Source organism: Setaria italica, chromosome VI (assembly GCF_000263155.2).
Source record: "Setaria italica strain Yugu1 chromosome VI, Setaria_italica_v2.0, whole genome shotgun sequence".
NCBI classification, from domain to species: domain Eukaryota; kingdom Viridiplantae; phylum Streptophyta; class Magnoliopsida; order Poales; family Poaceae; genus Setaria; species Setaria italica.
Window position 1 is genome coordinate 21,646,623 of NC_028455.1, and position 18,028 is coordinate 21,664,650.

The window sequence follows — 18,028 nt, forward strand, 5'->3', positions numbered from 1 at the left end:
GGGGCTTAAGTCAGGAGGTTTGCCGAGTGCCCTCAATCTGGCACTCGGCAAATTGTGACTTTGCCGAGATCCCACGATCTAGCACTCGGCAAAGTGTGCCTTTGCCGAGTGCCAGATCGCGGGCACTCGGCAAAGTATAGTTTTAACTTTTTTAAAAAAGTTTCAATCGGTACACGAGCCTGTCAGCGGTCCCGTGTACATACTTTGCCGAGTGTCTATTGAAAACACTCGGCAAACTATTGTCTTTGCCGAGTGTCTTCTTCAAAAACTCGGCAAAGTACACTTATATTTCATGTTTACTTCTTCAATAACGTGTTGCTAACTTTTTTCCTATATACTTTGGAAAAACCTTATCAAATTCACTCAGCAATGCATATTTGATTTTTCTACTAATATTATTCCATTATTTCATGCAGCTATAGCTTCAAATGAATTTATATCTATTAAAAATCTATAATTGCAGTTAATAAATAAAAATTATCATACCGATCCGGAAAATTCCCAAAATTTGACATGAACCAATCTATGTTGTATGTTGCATATACAAAAAGTTTTGAAGTCAAACCCCAATTCAAGTGTCACTTGGACTCCAAATCTTATCGGATCCTTGCTAACTTCTACGAATCTTCTTGGGAGATGTGTCGGTTTGTAAGCATCATATGTCCGAAATTCTGCAAAACCTTCTCAATTTTTACCACAGCCTCCACATATAATATCATGACATCTTAACAAATCTTGTGATGTTCACACTTCGTTTGCTTTTTTTAGAATTTAAAACCATTCAACCACACGTTTGTGGTCGTGTTTTTTAAAACAAATGTTCAAAATTTCTTTTCATTTCCTGGTTGAGACCTCAATTCGGATTCAATAACATGAATCTGATTTTTTCACTGATTTTATTCCATTATTTCAATCACTTGCAGTTAAAATATGACTTAAATCAACAAATTCCCATTAATGATATTAATTCATTAAAAATAGCAAACAGACTAAAAAATAGATCAACTTTTAACATGCAGTACCAAATGTCGTATATGGGGAGTAGAAAAAGTGTGGAGAGCATAGGTGAAAAAAAAGTTTTGTCTTTGCCGAGTGCCAACAAAAACACTTGGCAAAACTCTAAGTTTGCCGAGCGGCTGCGGAAAACACTCGGCAAAACTCTAAGTTTGCCGAGTGTCTAGAGGAAGCACTCGGCAACCTCTAAGTTTGCCGAGTGTCGGTAACGGACACTCGGCAAAGTACTAACGGCTGGCACACTGTCCTAACGGACGGCACACGTGCGATCCACGTGCTGGAGAGTTATCGATTGTCAAATCATTGCCGAGTGTTGGTTGGATTTTTGCCAAGTGTGTTCTCCGTGACACTCGGCAAATCTGTTGTTTGCCGAGTTCATTATGTATGCCGAGTGTCTGCAACTATACACTCGGCAAATAAGATGTTTGCCGAGTGCCCGACAAAAAGCACTTGGCAAAGATTTTACACTCGGTAACTTTCCTGTTTCCGGTAGTGTCTACTCCTTATCGTATTCTTGTATAGCATGTCGAAGTTATATGGGACGTTATGAGGATGCTGACGCGTATGCGGGCTTTAGTGGGGACAGATCGGATTAAATGATGGGAACAGCAGTAATGAGCCTCCGGTCTACTGGCAACAAATTTTTCTGGAGTGGTAACAGAAAGACACGCAGTGTGGGAGTGAAACACACGAGAATATATGCCTTTTTTCTCACTTGTGTTTTTTTCCTTTTTGACCTGCACCTTCAAAAAGAGGCCGGCATGGGCGCACGGTGCCCTCTTTTCTCGGTGCCCGGCCTTCCTTTTCTTCTTTTTCCAAACGCACTTGCTACAATGCTGAAGCACATCTGTGTTGGCACGCACTAGGCTGAAGCACATCTGGGTTGGCACGCACAAGACTGGCATTTCCCCAAGAAGATACTAAACCGTCGCCGAGGAATGGGCATGTATGAACACAGCGTCGATGCAGCATGTCTGCACACACAGCTCACTGAAGACGACGAACGCTAAACCAAGGCACAAGGTCCGAACTCCGAAGGAACTATGGATAATCAAGGTACGTAAGCAGAGGCTCAGTATACTCTGTCTTGAATTATTTTCATATTCAGTTAAAGCCCTTCTTGGGTACCTGTCCGGCATACTGATTGCTTAGTTTTTTTTTCCGATCAAAATCTACGAACGTAAGTCCTTTCCTAGAGGAAGATTGTACTCATCTTCCACTCCAAAAAAAAAATATTGGACTCATCTTATATGGAACCTGTGGTTCCAAGATGAGATAGAGTTGTAGCTCAGCGATCTCCACACTAGATTTAAAGTCGCTCTAACCTCCTCTTCTTCAACTTCATGGGAGCTGCTCTAATAACCTCCTCTTCTTCCGCTTCATTGGAGCTTGCCAGTAGTTGATGTGGGCACCCCTACAAAATCTTGTTTGGATAATAGTGGATTGAAGTGGAATGGGAGGGATTGGAGGGGAAATTAGTTCATTTTAAACTCAATTCCTCATACAATACTCTTTCTATTAAAACAAGCCCCTAGAGGTTTACCTCATGGTTGCTGACCTTCTCCTTCATGAGCACCTCCATTGCAACCTCCTCCACCTCTCCTCCTTCTCTGACTCTGATAAGGATCAACTATAATTGACCAGCCAGCGTGGAGGAGAAGGAAGAGCAACTAACTAAAGGCGCAATGGCCTGGGTGTGGGTTGACGAAGTGCTTCCACGCCGATTCGAGCTGTGCCGAAGGATGGCCTACGGTGGGGAAGCAAATGGGTTGCAGCAGAGCGGAAAGGGTGCAGATGCGAGCTCTTGCTGTTTTATGCACAGTGACAAATTATAGAGTGATCTGGTCAGAACACCGTGTTAAGGAAACAAGCGTGCAATGTACATTGCTCACTCGATTACGTTATTAAATCTAGCTCTAGGCATATTAATTACTTTTTGAGTGTTATCCTGCTCGAGCAAAAAAATTTATACTACCAAAAACAGCCAGAACATTACATACAATTGTCTAATTATTGCAAGAACTCAAAATTACATACGGTTAGTAATAGAGTTGCCACAACTCACGGGGCCATTAGTGGGTGCGCATTCGTCGCTAGCGCTTATCAGCGAACGAACGGGCCTTCTACTGTCTATCTTCTTCCTTCGTTCTTTGTTCTTTCTTCCACATTCGTTCTTTGTTCTTTCTTCCACAACCCTGCCGTACGAACTGCACCAGGCCACCTCCAACGCCGCCGGCCTCCACCACCACCGGGGGCCGGCCGGAGGCGCCCACGCCGTCATGCCGCTCAGCCCGCCTCCCACCCCCGCCGCACCACCCTGCCCTTCCCTAACTGCTGCCGTCACGCGCCCCCGCTGCCGGCACCGCCCACCGGGTAGCGGCGCGCGCGCCAAATAAGGATTTTGCAGAACTCACACTTCTTGTTGTATTTAATTTGAAGGTGCTAATTGGATTCATAACACGAATACGTACATAATTAGATCCGCAGAAACAAAGGCACACCTAGTTACCTAAAAGGCTATAGAAAGCCGCAACCATTTGCTAACGACACATGCCCTGACCTTATGCTACTTGCAGAGCAAGAGGTGGATTCTACGTTCCATTCCCTGATCGAAGACATGAAGGACAAGCTAAACCGGCCGCCGGCGCCAGCGACCGAAGCTCCTCCTCCTGCGTGCCTCATTTCGTGGGTCAACGAGCAAATCCGCGAAGCGAAGCCCGGCGAGTACATGCCACTCCACGTCCCCATCGGTCCGTTCCACCGGGATCCATCACATTGGATGCAGCACTGGAAGAGGCATCTGCTCTACCGCGCCCTCCCCGGCGCCGGCGAACAACAGCGCGAACAAGCGCTCCGGCGATACCTGGAGGCAATGGCGGCCGTCGAGGTCCGCGCACGGCGGTGCTACGACGGCACGTTCAGTGGAATAGACAGCGAGGCGTTCGCGTGTATGCTGCTGCTGGACGGGTACTTCGTTCTGTCCTGTTTCGAGCTCGCTGGCAGTAACACCGGAGGTGACGCCGGGGGCCATGGAAGCCAGGAGAGCAGACCACGAGAGTTTGAGGCTTACAGACGCGATGTCATCTTCCTCCTCGAGAACCAGGTACCTCTCTTCGTCCTGGAGGACATCCACAGGCTGGTGGTGACCTATGGTGAAAACGACAATAGTTCAGTCGTTGTCCAAGGTATTGCGAGCCACATCGAAAAGCGCCTCCTCCAATTAATGATGTTGCATGACACGGTGACGTACAGGACGGTGATGCCCAATTTTAGGGGAGAATCACCTTGCCACCTTCTTCACCTTCTCTACGAGTACTTCCGGCCGGCCGACCGCCGCCGCCGATCCCGTAGTGGCCAACCGAATTGTTCTCGCACGGCGGCAGTGGCGCACGTCGCGGTTCCTGTCGTGACCAAGCCTCGCTGGCGCTCCGCGACGTACTACTACGCCGCCGGCGTGAGATTCGCCAAGCGCAAGCTCGACGGCAACGAGGTGCGTTCCATCCTAGACGTCGATGTCAAGGACGGCACGCTCCATGTCCCTTGCTTGATGGTCGACGCTAACGCGATGACCATCCTGCGCAACATGGTGGCGCTGGAGCAGCACAACCCCGGTATCGGCAGCCGACACGTGACGGCCTACTGCTTCTTCCTGTCGCAGGTGGCGAGCACGGAGGAGGATGTCAGGCTCCTCTCAAGTAAGGGGATCATCGAGCACGGTCTCAGAACGGATAGCGCCGTCGCCAACGGCTTTGCGGGCCTCTGCACGGGCGTCGCCCTCAACATGACCAATCCGGACTCGTACCTGAAGCCGATTCAAGATGATCTCGAGGTGCTTTGCCAGAGCCGCTGGCGGAAGTCCATGGCGTGGCTCAGGCACACCAAGTGCAACAACATTTTGATGGCGTTGGCGGTGTTAGGGGCGGTCATCCTCTTCGTGTGCACGGTGGAGCAATCTTTGTTTGCTGCTTTAAGCTACGCCAAGGGAAAATAATCCTGGATCCATTCATTGCCATGAGCATATAGCAAGAAGAGAAGAACGTGTCCCGTTGCATGTCATGTAAAGCACGAAAAGGTATTGCAAGACAGGTAGTTCATTGTGTCAAATTAGTTTTCCTGGCACAAAAAAGTTGTCAGTTGTTACTATGGTACATGAGGAACAAACAGGGCTAGCTGTCTCCAAGAATTTGGGGACAGGATGAAATGCACAATAGCCCCCCCCCCCCCCCCCCCCCAAATTTTAAATTAAAAAGTTATTTTTCTAATGTAACTAAGGCATATTTTCACACACCCATGTATTTTAGTGAGTCTTATTCCATACAATATTTAGAAATATATTAAATATTAAGGCTAGAAAACTGTAAACATTGTCGATCTCTTGCACTTTTCAACACCAGAATCATATCCTTCCTATTTCTTAGACATGATGAGGATTGACCGAATACGCGACACGTCGCGCATTTGAACGATCGCGCGACCAGCGCGGGAGCTAGTTACCTATGCACTGAGCATGCAAGTTATCATTTTTCTCGTGAACGGTAAGCTGTACATGGAGAGAGGATATAAAAAAGGTAGATGTTGACCATATTAATAGGTTGTTCCTCCTACTTCAAAATGTTGTTTCTCTCACATACAAAGTCCGTTTTTAATTTTGTTTACATCATTGTGTTTCTATGACGAGATCTACAAAACTAGATCCCCATTGCATATACTGACGTCATTTTAATTGTGCTGACAACTTATGTTTGGAGGTACTAACAATTTATATACATTTTGTACCAACTTATGTAGAGATTGCATGCCAACCTAAACATAACTGGTATTAGCACTTACATATACAAGTCATGGTCAATTTATCTATACCAAAACAACATATCAATATGTAGCACTATTAATTTGTGCCTGTTAGTACCGTCAACTTATGCATAGTGGTACATCTAACTTATGCAAAGATACGGTAGTAATCTATATTAAATGTGAAGTAACAACTTATATATATCATATATCAGCTAGCAATTTATGTTTACAGTTGTTAGTGCTATTGAGTATAAGGTTATAGGCCGAATAAAATAACTTCAAGATATGTGCAATGTGTGGGTCTTATTTTGTAGATTTAATTATAAGAAACCTAATGGTGCAAATGGAGTGGAAAATGGATATTAAACGAGACAGCAGCGATGATTCAAAGAAAATTAGGTGGGCTAGTATTGAATATACATTCCCTAATCTAGTTAACATGCCACCATGTTATTTCACAGCATCTCACTCTGTACTAACGACATAAAACTTTCATCCACTCGGTCTAATTACCCGCCTATAAAGCCCATATTGTTGCTTACAGGGCCAAGCGTGGGCCACGGGAGTCGCCCACTGCAGTGCGAGCGCCACCCTGCATGCAATAGCTTTTTCCTATGACCAAGTGTGCGCAACATCATTTGTTATGTGCTAGTGCTTAACGGCCCAATACGCCAGCCTATCATCCAGACAACGGCTGAAGAGATGCGGGTGACAGCCCACATCAAATAGCTCACCTGTTGCAGCCGACCATATGCTATTGTCCCCACTACTCTAACGCATGAACGGTTGAATGTCCGAAGAGAGGATGAACTAATGACATCACCCATGTGCATACAAATCCAAAACTAAAAAAATATAAATCTTAGATGTGACATTAAAATTAAATTTCGATTGCTAATGATCTTCGAAACAAGGTCCCTCTTAACTCTGTTTGAATAATATTATTAAAAAATATTTTTTAATAAATAATAATTAATTTCAGCTACTCTGAACAAATAATTGAACATAACGAACAAATGATAATTTCTTATGAACAAATAGATAAACATGCCAAAAAATAATAATATACTCTGAGCCAAAATAGTTGAAATCACGAACAATTTGTTGTATAATACAAATAATAGAAATTGAATATCATGACCAAATACGTACGTATTGCCAAACAAATTATATGTACTCACAGAATAAATATGCATACCCCTAGAACAAAATAAAGATTTATACTCGAACAAGTTCTATAACTTTGCACAACAAAACAACCATACACATCGAACTAATTATACAATAATAGAACAAAACTATACAATAAAAAAATAAATTATACAAATTAGGGAGACAAAAAAATATTTATAAACTTAGAAGAAATTACATTAATTATAGAACAAAGCAATTATACGCACCAAACTCAAAAATATTTATACCATAGAACAAATTATATTTATATACTTATTAATAAAAACTATAAATAAAAAGAAATAAATGTGAAAAATAATGAAACAAAAGAAAGGAAAATATGTATATAAAAAATTATGGGAACAAATATAACCATGTCGCAAATGAAAAATATATGCATATGGAACTAATAAGTATATAAATATATAAAAATGAAAATGAAAAATGAAAAAAAAGAAAGCAATACCTAACAGGAAAAAACAAAATAGGAATAAAAGAATAAAACAAATGAAAGAAAAGGCAAAAAAAGAAATAGAAAAATAAAAAGAAAACGAAAACAACCATCACATGGGTCGTAATTGGGCTGTTACCGTCTCGTGTAGAAGGATGAAAAAGAGCAACAGGCTGAATCCACACTCCTCCCACCCACCGATGATGGATACCTATCTGTCGCATATGCAACATATAGCTATCCGCACGTACAGGAGCCCTTGCAAGGCGTCTCGGGCGTCGGTTCGCATCAAGCAATCATGGATCAACTACAAGTCTACAAGTAGGCGACTTGAAGGAATGCTCAATGCTGTGACGGTGCGACATGCGAGCTTGCCACGGCCACAGCCGCTTGGCAATGCGGTAGAGGCCAAGATGCATTCAAAGAGAAAGGGCGATGCCAAATCGAGAGGTACACAACTATGTATTGCAGATTTGCAGCTAACAAATTTTTTATGTTTCCAATTTAACCTTAAATCGCATGGCTAGACTCTGGTGTGTCTCTTGACTTACTGCACTTGCATTTTTTTTATATTCTGTCCTCAATTTTAAATCATCTCTATGTATATGTTCTATATTTCTATGATTCGTACTCGGCACATCATTGCATAATGCATATACACCTTGCAGGCATTATAAAAAATAATTTTTAGAACTTGTTGAAATGACATTTGCAGAAGAATTGGTGCGCTGTCCTCTCATGCTTTTCGCATGTAGAAATAGCTTATTTGCATGGGTGGCTCATTACACATATAAATTTATGGCATTTTCAAGCAAAATTTTAAAATTTTTGTTCACCCCAGTATTAACGTATTCAGCATTAAATATTCAAATAAATATACAAACATAATTTTTAATATAAAAACAAGATATATATAACAAGTATCACAAGTTCATACATATTATTTAAGATGTCTAAAATAGCAAGTTCAAATCCATATGAAAAGGGTACGGGTACCTTCATGTTACACATTTTGTATTTCTCTATATTTTATTAGATATGGAACATAGTTAATATCTCCAATCATAAATCCTAGCACTTCATCAATTTAAATTAGAGCATGAATTAGTACAACCTCAATTGCTTCACATCGACGATAACAATGGAGAGGTAAAATCTAATGTCCTATATAAACTGAGATGATCCTGCCACTTGCGTATATTAACTACAATTCAATACATCCAAGGCTTGAGATGGAATTGCATGAAAACTCATAGCTGCAAAGGTTTGACAAAATATATCCTAAAAGATGAGAATAGCATGATGAAACTTTGTTCCATAAGAAAAGATAAGTAAAATTAAATATGTTCCATACCATTTCATTTTCATTCAGCTCTCTCAATAGTCACAGCCACATCTTGTTCTCCCTCCTCAAGCGTCTTTGTTAAAAAATATGAGAAGTCTGGCATAAAGTACCCAAGATCCTTAAGCTATTGTAGACAGACGATTACAGTGGTTCTTTTGAAAGTCAACTTCATTGTTGTTGACTGCAGTTAGCACGCCAAGTTGTGAACTGCAAGCGCACGTGTGGCAGAACCACCAAAATTAACTTGGCTAAAATGCTCTTAACTTCGCCTCACATGCGAATCAATACTTTAATCAAGTTAACCCGGTAGTCTGTCGGATTATACCCGATAAACCACTTAACTTGGATCACCACAAAGCATACTCATTCGACGGTGAGTCCAAAGATCACAACATTCTAGTTGAATTAAATATAGTTCTCACTTTAATTTATTACAACATAAGTTCAAAAAACAAACATAGTTTTTAGAGTGTTCTGGTAGTGAAAAAGTTCATGCAGAAGCTACTCGTCGATACAAAATATCACGGCGAAGCCAACCATGATATCAATAACCGCGATCCTCGCCATCCGAGGATGGGTCCCACTCGACCATCCAACCCAGAGGGAGCTGGGTCGGCCAAGTCAACCTAGCAGCACAGTCATCAACATCTATCATAATACCTAAAAAGATAAGCCACAAGCAAGGCTGAGTATACTAATACTCAGTAAGACTTAACCGTCGGGTGTTAACTACTCCACCAACTTCTAGACATGCAAGACTTTTTGGTTGAGGGGTTTGTTTTGCCAAAAGCATCTAGGTGGGTCCTAGTGATATCCATTCTAGGTAAGCACCTATTCTAAGCAATCATGTGATCAAGCAATTTAATTCAAGCATCACTATTATTCATCACCATTTGTTCCTTTTCTTACTTAGTGCAAAAGTGCAGTCAAGTAGTCTCAAACTTTGAGCGGCAGATGATTTAAATCGAGTTTTTAAAACCTTGCAAGGTGAACCTAACCCCACGACATCCGCGTACCACGACAGGTTCGCTTCACTTGTCAGTCGTCCCCATCAATTCCCAGGCACATGGTCGGGCCCACTTCCCTTGGATACAAGGCCCCATGGTCCCGATCGACGTCGTACCATGGCAGCACCTGTACCCACATGCGGCCGCAGGGGACTAATTCCAGAGATAGTGGGGAGGTACGCCCACATTCCGGTTCAATCTGGTGCTAGGCTTTCCCATCCCATACTAGATATGAGATTAGTATTTTCAAAGACTTGACCACTGTTCTAACACATCTCGACCTTAGCAGTTTTTTTCTAGACAGACGGGGCAATCCACCATCCACCAAAACAGAACATATAGCCTAGTACCGCCCGTCAATCCTTATGATTCCAACATAAGTAAACAGACAACTCCTATAGCTCGCGAGTGACAGGAAATCGCTCGACTTTTATCGTGTCCCTATTTAGCATAGCAACTACATGACTTAACATACTAGTATTTAGCACATAGGTACCTAGGATCATGCAACTAAGGTTTCAAGCAACTCCTATAAACTTAATGCACAAACATAACTAGCATAAGTAGTGCATAATTTTAGAAACCAGGGTTATGCTCCGGGGCTTGCCTTCCTGGACTAGGTTAGTAAGCAGGTCGTTGGAAGCTTCAGGAATCTCCTACTCGGCCTTGGTGTGGTGCAGCTCGGCAAATCCTTCCTCCTCAGCAGGCGTTAGTTCGTACATTCCGTCTGCGTGGTTCGCTTCTACACGAGATGCATATGCAATGTTCAAGTTTCATGAGTTTGCGAGCAAGATGCATTTCAAGTTAAACAGACGCATTAAGTGCAACAACCACTACACTTAGATAAACACTAAACTTTATATACTAGATGAGTAATTTTGTGTTTTAATTCTCGGGGTGTAATTGATGGTGATTGTGTACACATGTATTAGGTTTGTAAATACTAACTGCCAAAGAGAAAAGGTACCATCCTAGGGTTGATCTAGCTTAGATCGGAAAGTTATCCTATTTCTGAATGTTTTTTTTACTTGTTCCGATATTTCCCATATTACCCTTACTATTACTTAATTTGTTTTCATTCATTTCTTTTGGGTTTAACTTCCATAATTTGTTTCTACATGCAAACAGTGAGATATGGCACTGAAAATTTACGAGGAACTTAACCATATCATTGCTAAGCTAGTGTAAAAAGTTGAGGCTCAGTAGACTTCTACAAAAATAAATAAAATTAACTTAAGATCCTATGGTTGATTCCACTTAACTATATTTATCTCTAGTTTCACAGAGAGTTTGGCTCTGAAATTTTAACAGTGAGTTATACTAGTGCAACAAAGGTTCTTGAAATTTTGCCATGATTTACAGTGAAGGACATATATTTCCATATTTTTCCTTCATTTACACTTGTACAAAAAGTTAAGCATGTTTCATCAAGTTTCATACAGTGACCCTTATTTTTCCTAGTGGGTGTTTTGCATCCATGATCTAAGAAAAGTGGTTTCATAGTTTTCTCCGTCTTATTCCGTTTATTATGCAAAAAGTCAGATTCCACCTAAGGTTTCAAAGTTTATTCTCAAACAGTGGTGTTAAACATCTAACTAGGCTCACAACTATTTTATTTAGCACAAGCTTAACATAACAGATCTATCAGAAGTAGATTTGTCATTTTACCATTTTTAGGTGATTTATGGTGCATTTATTGGCTTGAACACAAAATAAATCCTAGAGAAATAACTACTACAGTGACATGTACAAAATTATTTTTCTGTGAAATTACTCGACTCAGAGAGTCTAACAAAGGTTGTTTTGTATTTTTCCCAGTTTTATACAATTTTCTACACATTTTCAAAATTTGCAAACATTTAATCTAGGAAATAAAAGAAAACCGTGACCAAATTGCAAAACAGCCCCCACATCTAAAGTTTCTTTGCACATAAGTCCCTAAAATATTCCCCATACACTCCTTCTCTTCTTCTCCTTCTCCCTTTAACACCCTCACGCATCATATTCAGGAAGATAGAAACACAACACGGTAGACTTGGCATGGCCATGGCTAGGGGGATGGCGCGGCAGGGAGGGGGATAGCGGCGCAGCGGGGCCTTGGGGACCAGGAGCCTCACCAGCAGGGGTGCAGCGCAGGGAGGAGGCAGGGTAGCGCAGGTTCCAGGAGGCTTCACGGCAACAGAAAAGGGGGCGGATGGGCTCGCCGTGGGGAGGACCGTCCGGCGAGGGAGAGAGCCCGGGAAACGGAAAAAACGGATGCGCGGTGGCTTGAGGAAGGTGTGGCTGCGAGGAATCGAGCCAAGGCTCGCTCACGGTGATGAATTTTGCTGATGGAGGATGGGAAAATATGGAGCTCGGGTCACTGGTAATGGAGGTGTAGGGTGTGGGGAAGCTAGCGCCTGGCTTTATAGGCGGGGAGTGGCGAGGATAAGGTTGGCGTGAAGATAAGGACACCACGGCGACGCGGGACGACCATTGGCGGCAAGGCGAGCGCTGGTGTTCCCTGGCCGTGTGGCGGTGGTGGCATTCCAAGCGGCAGGGGCGCGGGTTGGCCGTTGGCCGGCTAGGATGCGCTGCAACGGGCAGAGATGTGCTCGCGAGGGCGTTGGGTAGCGTGGGAGCTCGTGTGGCTTGGTGCACGCGGTGACCGCGCACCTGGCAGGTGGGCGAGAATGCGACGGCGCGCGAGGTAGCTAGGTTTAGACGTATTTTACTCACAATTTTCAAACGGAACTTGAAAATATTTCAAACTAAAGGTTATAGTCCTAACTCCAGACTAAAAACTCTAGAAAGGCCATAGGCTCAAATCTGTGGTAATTTTGAAGTTAAACTCGAGCCAAAATTTGCTAGATTGCCGCTTCCAACACTTAGCAGAAGATTTGAAAGAAGTCGTATTTAAAGCTTTTGCTGAACCTTAACTCAAGTTTTGAAAGGGTTTTGCTCTAATTTAGACCAAGGTCAAATGGACAACATTGTTGTACACACTTCACACTCTAACACTTAGAAAAGGATCAGGTCCAAAAGAGTTTTAGATTTTGTAGTAATCACACGCCAAATTGGAAGACACGTCTTTTAGAATTTAGAGCAGTGTGCTGAATTTGGAGTTGGAGCTGATTTTGAAGTCAAATTTGAAATGGTTCCAGTGTGAGTTGGTCAATGCTCAAATTAACAAAGTTATTGTCTAAAGTTCATTGTACAAATTCTATAAAGGCTTCAGCTTCAAACCAGGTCTAGATATAGAGATAATAGTGTAACGACCGACCCCTAACCTTTCCCAGTTAGGTTTGATCTCAGCCCTTAACCTTAGTCAGCTGTTTTGTTTGACCGCACCTAAGTGCCCAGTTTTTCCGCCGATCCCGACCCCTGGATCCGACCCCTTCCTGCTTCGCTTCTCTCCCAACCCCGGCGAGCTCAGCCCTCCGTCGGATCCTGCTGATCTTCCTCACCCGTCCGATCTATCCCCCGGTGGACCCGCGAGATCTTTTTTCCAGATCCCCCGCGCCAGCCGCACTCGAGTTGCATGGCTGCCTCAGAGTCTTCCTGCCGCGTGGCTCGTCTTCTCCGACACCATCGCCCAGTTTTGTCTCTGGCAAGCAACAGAGTGGGTTCCCGCGCCCCGTTTCCCCAATGGCAGCGGAAGCCCTCTGCACCCCTTTCTGCAGAACCTCATCTCACGCGCCCATCATCACGCCACCAGATCCCGGCCCCAGAGCCCGATGTCGCCCGTCTTTTCCATCCCTTTCAGCAACAGTTGCGCCGCCCGGTCATCGCTACACGACGATTCCTCCACCGCCAACCCCGACCGCGGCCGCGACAGTTCCTTTCCCCGCTCTGTCAGAAGCCGCCCGACAATCTGTTGTTCCGCGCTCTCCCCCGCGCCGCGTCTGCTTGTCTTCTCACCTGTGCGCCCTCGATCCTAGCGCTGTTTAACCGGTCGCTTCTATCACCTCTTCCGCACGACGACGCCCGCTCTCCGCCAAATCCCAACCACCGGTCTACCAGCGCCTACGCCGCCCTGACGGTATAGCGCAATGATCGCTGGCGTCACCCCCGGAGTTCTGCAGCACCGCCCTGTTTGCTCAATCGCCGCCACGGCAGAGCACTCCATTGCTTCTCCCCAGCCTTCGCGCCGCTCCCCTTCTCTCTCTCCGCGACATTTCCGTTCCTCTGCTCCAGCAGCTATAAAAGGGATGCCCCCGTCGCCGGAGTTCCCTCCGCCTTTGTTGCCTTTAGCCTTCTCTAGCTCCCTGCTCAAGCTCCTAGCGCCACCCACCCAGTTCTTGAGAAGTTCTTCTCTCAGTTCTCTCTCAGTTCCTCCAAGTCACCCAGCAGCTTGCTCCTTTGTGCTGCGTAGAGCTCTCTTGTGATCCGCAAGAAGCAGCGCCGCCGCCGGAGCATCGCCAGTCTTAGCCCTTGCTCGAAGCTTTAGTCCCTCCGCCCAAGTCTGCCTCTTCCCGACCCCAAGCTTTCCTTTCAGGAAGAAGGTGAGTTCCTGACCCTAAGTCCGCCTCGCCCGACCCCTCCTATCCGCCCGACCCCAGTTCCGTCTCGTCCGACCCTGTCTATTCCGCCGACCCTTATCCGCCTCGCCCGAGGGCTTGGCTGTGATCTTTTTCTTCAACTTGAGGGTGTAAGTGTAAAACTTGGGAACCCTGTAGCGCTTGCGTCTAAGGATCCCAGTTATCACCTCCTCTAGTTCAAGGATCAGACCACTAGTCCCTTCCTACCCTTACCTTTTAATCATCATCAGCTCTCTCGAACCGCCATAACCTCCTGCTCTTTGTCGCAAGTTTCTGGGCTCAGGCGAGCCAGTGTTGCTGTTGAAATAACCGTCTAAGCTAACCCCTGCATTGCATTCGTGTAGAGCTGCACCTCGCCGACGGCTTCTACGAGTTGCACCCAGTGCCTGAAGAAGAAGCTGTAGCCGAGTTCCTGCCCGCGGAAGCTGAAGTCGCCCCAGAAGTCGAGCAGCTTCCGTCCCCTTTGCTTGCAGGCAAGCCCCGGTTGCATGAAAGTCCTATGCGTTTTACCAAACTTGCGCATGCCTTCCGTATAGCATGCTTGTGCATTTACGTTTAGGAGTTGTGTGAAACCCTAGACGCATGACTTAGGTAACCATGATATGAGCACTAGCTGTTGGACCGAGTAGTTGCATTGCTTAAATAGGAGACGGTAAAAGCCGAGTGATCTCCTGTCACTCGCGAGTTGTAGGAGTTGCATGATTCACTCTCCTGTTACAACTATAAGGACGATGGACGGGGCAGGGTTTGGTAACTTTTTGGTGGTCGGATGGTCGCCCCGTCTGTCTATGAAAACTTGCTAAGGCCCGACACTGGTGGTGTTTGTGATCAAGTGTTTGAAAGTACTAGCCTCATACTTAGTATGGGATGAGGAAGCCTAGTACCTGATTGAACCTAGACGTGAGCGGTCGCCCCATTGTTCTTGGAACGGAGTTTCCCCTACTGGTTGTCGCACGTGGTGGCAATGTGTGGTCACAGAACGGCAGAGGCCGGGTCTGTGGAACCTTGCACCAAAGGAAATGGGCCCGACACAGATTAGGGGATTGATGGGGAAGGCCGACACAGGAAGCGACCTCCGGGTGCGCGGATGTCGTGAGGCTAGGTTCACCATGCATGGTTAAAGAACTCGAATCGATTCGTCTGCCTCTCACAGTCTGAGATTTCTTGATCGCTATGTCACCCTGAGTAAATGAGGAATCTGATGGCAATGTTTGTTGTTATACCTACACATCTTGTTTGGCTCTATGATTGCTTAGAAAAGGTTGCACAACCTAGACTGGTAAATGAACCTAGAACCAGAGCTAAAACTTGAAAATAGGGTTACTTAGTGCTTTTGGCAAACAAACCCCTCAGCCAAAAAGCTTGCATGTCTAGAAGGAGGAGTAGTTTTTACTCCTTTCGGTTAAGTCTTGTTGAGCTTAGTAGCTCAGCCTTGTTGTGGCTTCTGTTTTCAGGTGAAGTTGCCGCGTCCGACCCCTCTCTGGTTGGTGCTTGGCCGCCCCAGCTCCCGCCAGGCTGGACGGTCGAGTGGGACCCCTCCTCGGACGGCGAGGAGAGGACTCAGTGATGTTCTGGTTGGCCTCGCCCGGACATCCGACCCCGACGAAGTCTTCCGCTAGTGTTTTCTCTGTTATTCTTTTGTTATAAAACTCTGATGTTAATTTTTATGGCCGAACTAATTAAGTAGGACTTGCTTAACTTAGTGGACTTGTTGTATTCTCTGTAACCGCTCACCTTCGTGTGGGTTTGCTAGACTCGATCCTGTTAAGTGGTTAAATCGGATGAAATCCGACGGCCCTTCGTGTTAGCCCGGTTTAAGCAAAAGTGTCGCATGTTAGGTGACTTAACCTTGCTTAATCAAGCTAATCCGAGGTGGTTCCGCCACAAATAGGTTTTAAACTTCCCTAACAGACATGTTCTTAAGGACATAGTGAATTTGACAAGGTGTTTGAATTAACATTGAAATTCAAACTGATTTTTGAACGTCTTCCTCTCCAAACTAGCAAAATTTCAAATAAGCAAAGTTGTTTGTTTTGATATGTTTTACAACTCTTATATTGGTAAAAATTGAAGTTGTTATGTAAAATATGAATTTGTGATCCACCCCTAATTTAAGCTTTTAAAGGGCATTTTGGTCCATTTAAGTGCTAGATTAACTTCTAAACACTCTACTTAAGCTTTGAGAAGACTAATTAAAACTAGGGTTGTTGCAGCACAGATCAGTTGTAGCTTTTCCCTGAGAGTATACCCTAAGGTTTATCAATCCACAGAATATGGATTTGCATGCTTAACTAAGCACTAATCTATGTAACTGAAACTCTTTGTATTGGATAAAATTATGCTAACAAAAGAACTAAACAGTATATATCAAAGCAAATAGAGAGTAAAAGGTTGTGAACAAGATAGATGGAACACATGTCCGAGAGATCTAGGATTACTTGCAGATGCAATCACCATGAATGAAAGAACTAGATCTAAGTGTTATCGTGAGTGGATGTGGACCATGCCCAACACTTATCCTCTTGCATACCATCACTACACAACACAAAGATAATCAACTATTGGACAATCGGAACATGACATGCTGATCGCGTAAGCAATAAAGCAACCCAAAGTAGTGCTGGCCAGCCATTACATGAAAGAGCATCATAAAGATATGAATGATAACAAATAGATCCTTAAGAAGAGGTTCAGCGATTACAAATCAAGATCTCCATACAACCGCAAGGACAAACAGAGACTTTACCCCCATGATCTTACACATGTTGCCACAAAAAGGGGTAAAGGACACCTAGTAGATCAACTGGACCGAAGAAGACGACGAACAGGGGCAGGAAAGCCCCATGCCGATTAGCCTGGGCACCTCCAAGCTGATCGGCTTCGGGTGTTTTCCCCTCCTTTAGTGCTCCGCTTCACGTGGCCTCATATAGATCCAATCTTCACTCCATTTCCCGATCTTGTGGTAGCGGTGGATGGTGTTTTCATGGTGTTTCCTCCTCCTTCTCTCTCTCTCTACTCGTAGTCCATGAGGGGGTATTTATAGTCCTTCTTAGCCAGCGGCTCTGGATGATTGGTTGTGGAAAAACCCTAGATGCATCGTAGACTTCACACCGAAGAAACAGGGACACGACCGGGCCCTGGAAGGGGCCAGGTCGATCAGCCTATAGGGTCCCTAGCCGATCGACCTGGGCCCTTTCTGGCCCATCTGGTCATTCTCTTTCTTGTGCAGGCTTCTTTTGATGACCCTCGTCCAATTATCCATTAAGCTCCATATGAAAACCCACTGATTATGTCGTATTTCCTATCAAAATACAATATGCTCCAAAATATAACACGTATGCAATAATGGGGTTATTTCAAGTACCAAGTGGTGGGGTTACTATAAGTGTCAGATTTAGTGACCGGTAGTCCAGCAAGGGGTTACTCAAGTGGTAGATTTGTAGGAGGGGGAGATCGGAAGACCAAGAACTCAAATGGTAACATAGGGATGCAAGGTTTAGACAGGTTTGGGCCTCCTGATAGTAATACCCTACATCATGTGTTCTAGTGGATTGTATTGCTGATTGAGGGTGCGAAGAGTTACCCTCGAGGGGTGTCCTTGGCCGCCTTATATAGACTGACGACCCAGGGTTACAATCATATAAGATCTAATCCTAGTTGGTTGTTACATGGAAAGCAATCTGAGTTAGTTTACAGCAAGTATTCTATGATATCCGGGCAGAAT

The 18,028-nt window shown here is 44.5% G+C and overlaps 1 protein-coding gene across 3 annotated transcripts; it reads left to right on the plus strand.

The window, feature by feature from the left end:
• The first annotated feature begins 1,826 nt into the window (after positions 1–1,826).
• LOC101777076 (UPF0481 protein At3g47200) lies at positions 1,827–5,215 on the plus strand. 3 transcript variants are annotated; one of them, XM_004973241.3, is made up of 3 exons: positions 1,827–2,070; positions 3,591–4,504; positions 4,673–5,215. In XM_004973241.3, the coding sequence occupies exons 1-3, from the start codon at positions 2,058–2,060 to the stop codon at positions 5,003–5,005; spliced, it is 1,260 nt and encodes a 419-aa protein (XP_004973298.1). In that variant the 5' UTR covers positions 1,827–2,057; the 3' UTR covers positions 5,006–5,215. The 3 variants fall into 3 exon arrangements, with proteins under 3 accessions (XP_004973298.1, XP_012702158.1, XP_004973297.1); XM_012846704.2 differs by having other exon boundaries at positions 3,591–4,117; XM_004973240.3 differs by having other exon boundaries at positions 3,591–5,215.
• The last annotated feature ends 12,813 nt before the right edge of the window (positions 5,216–18,028 follow it).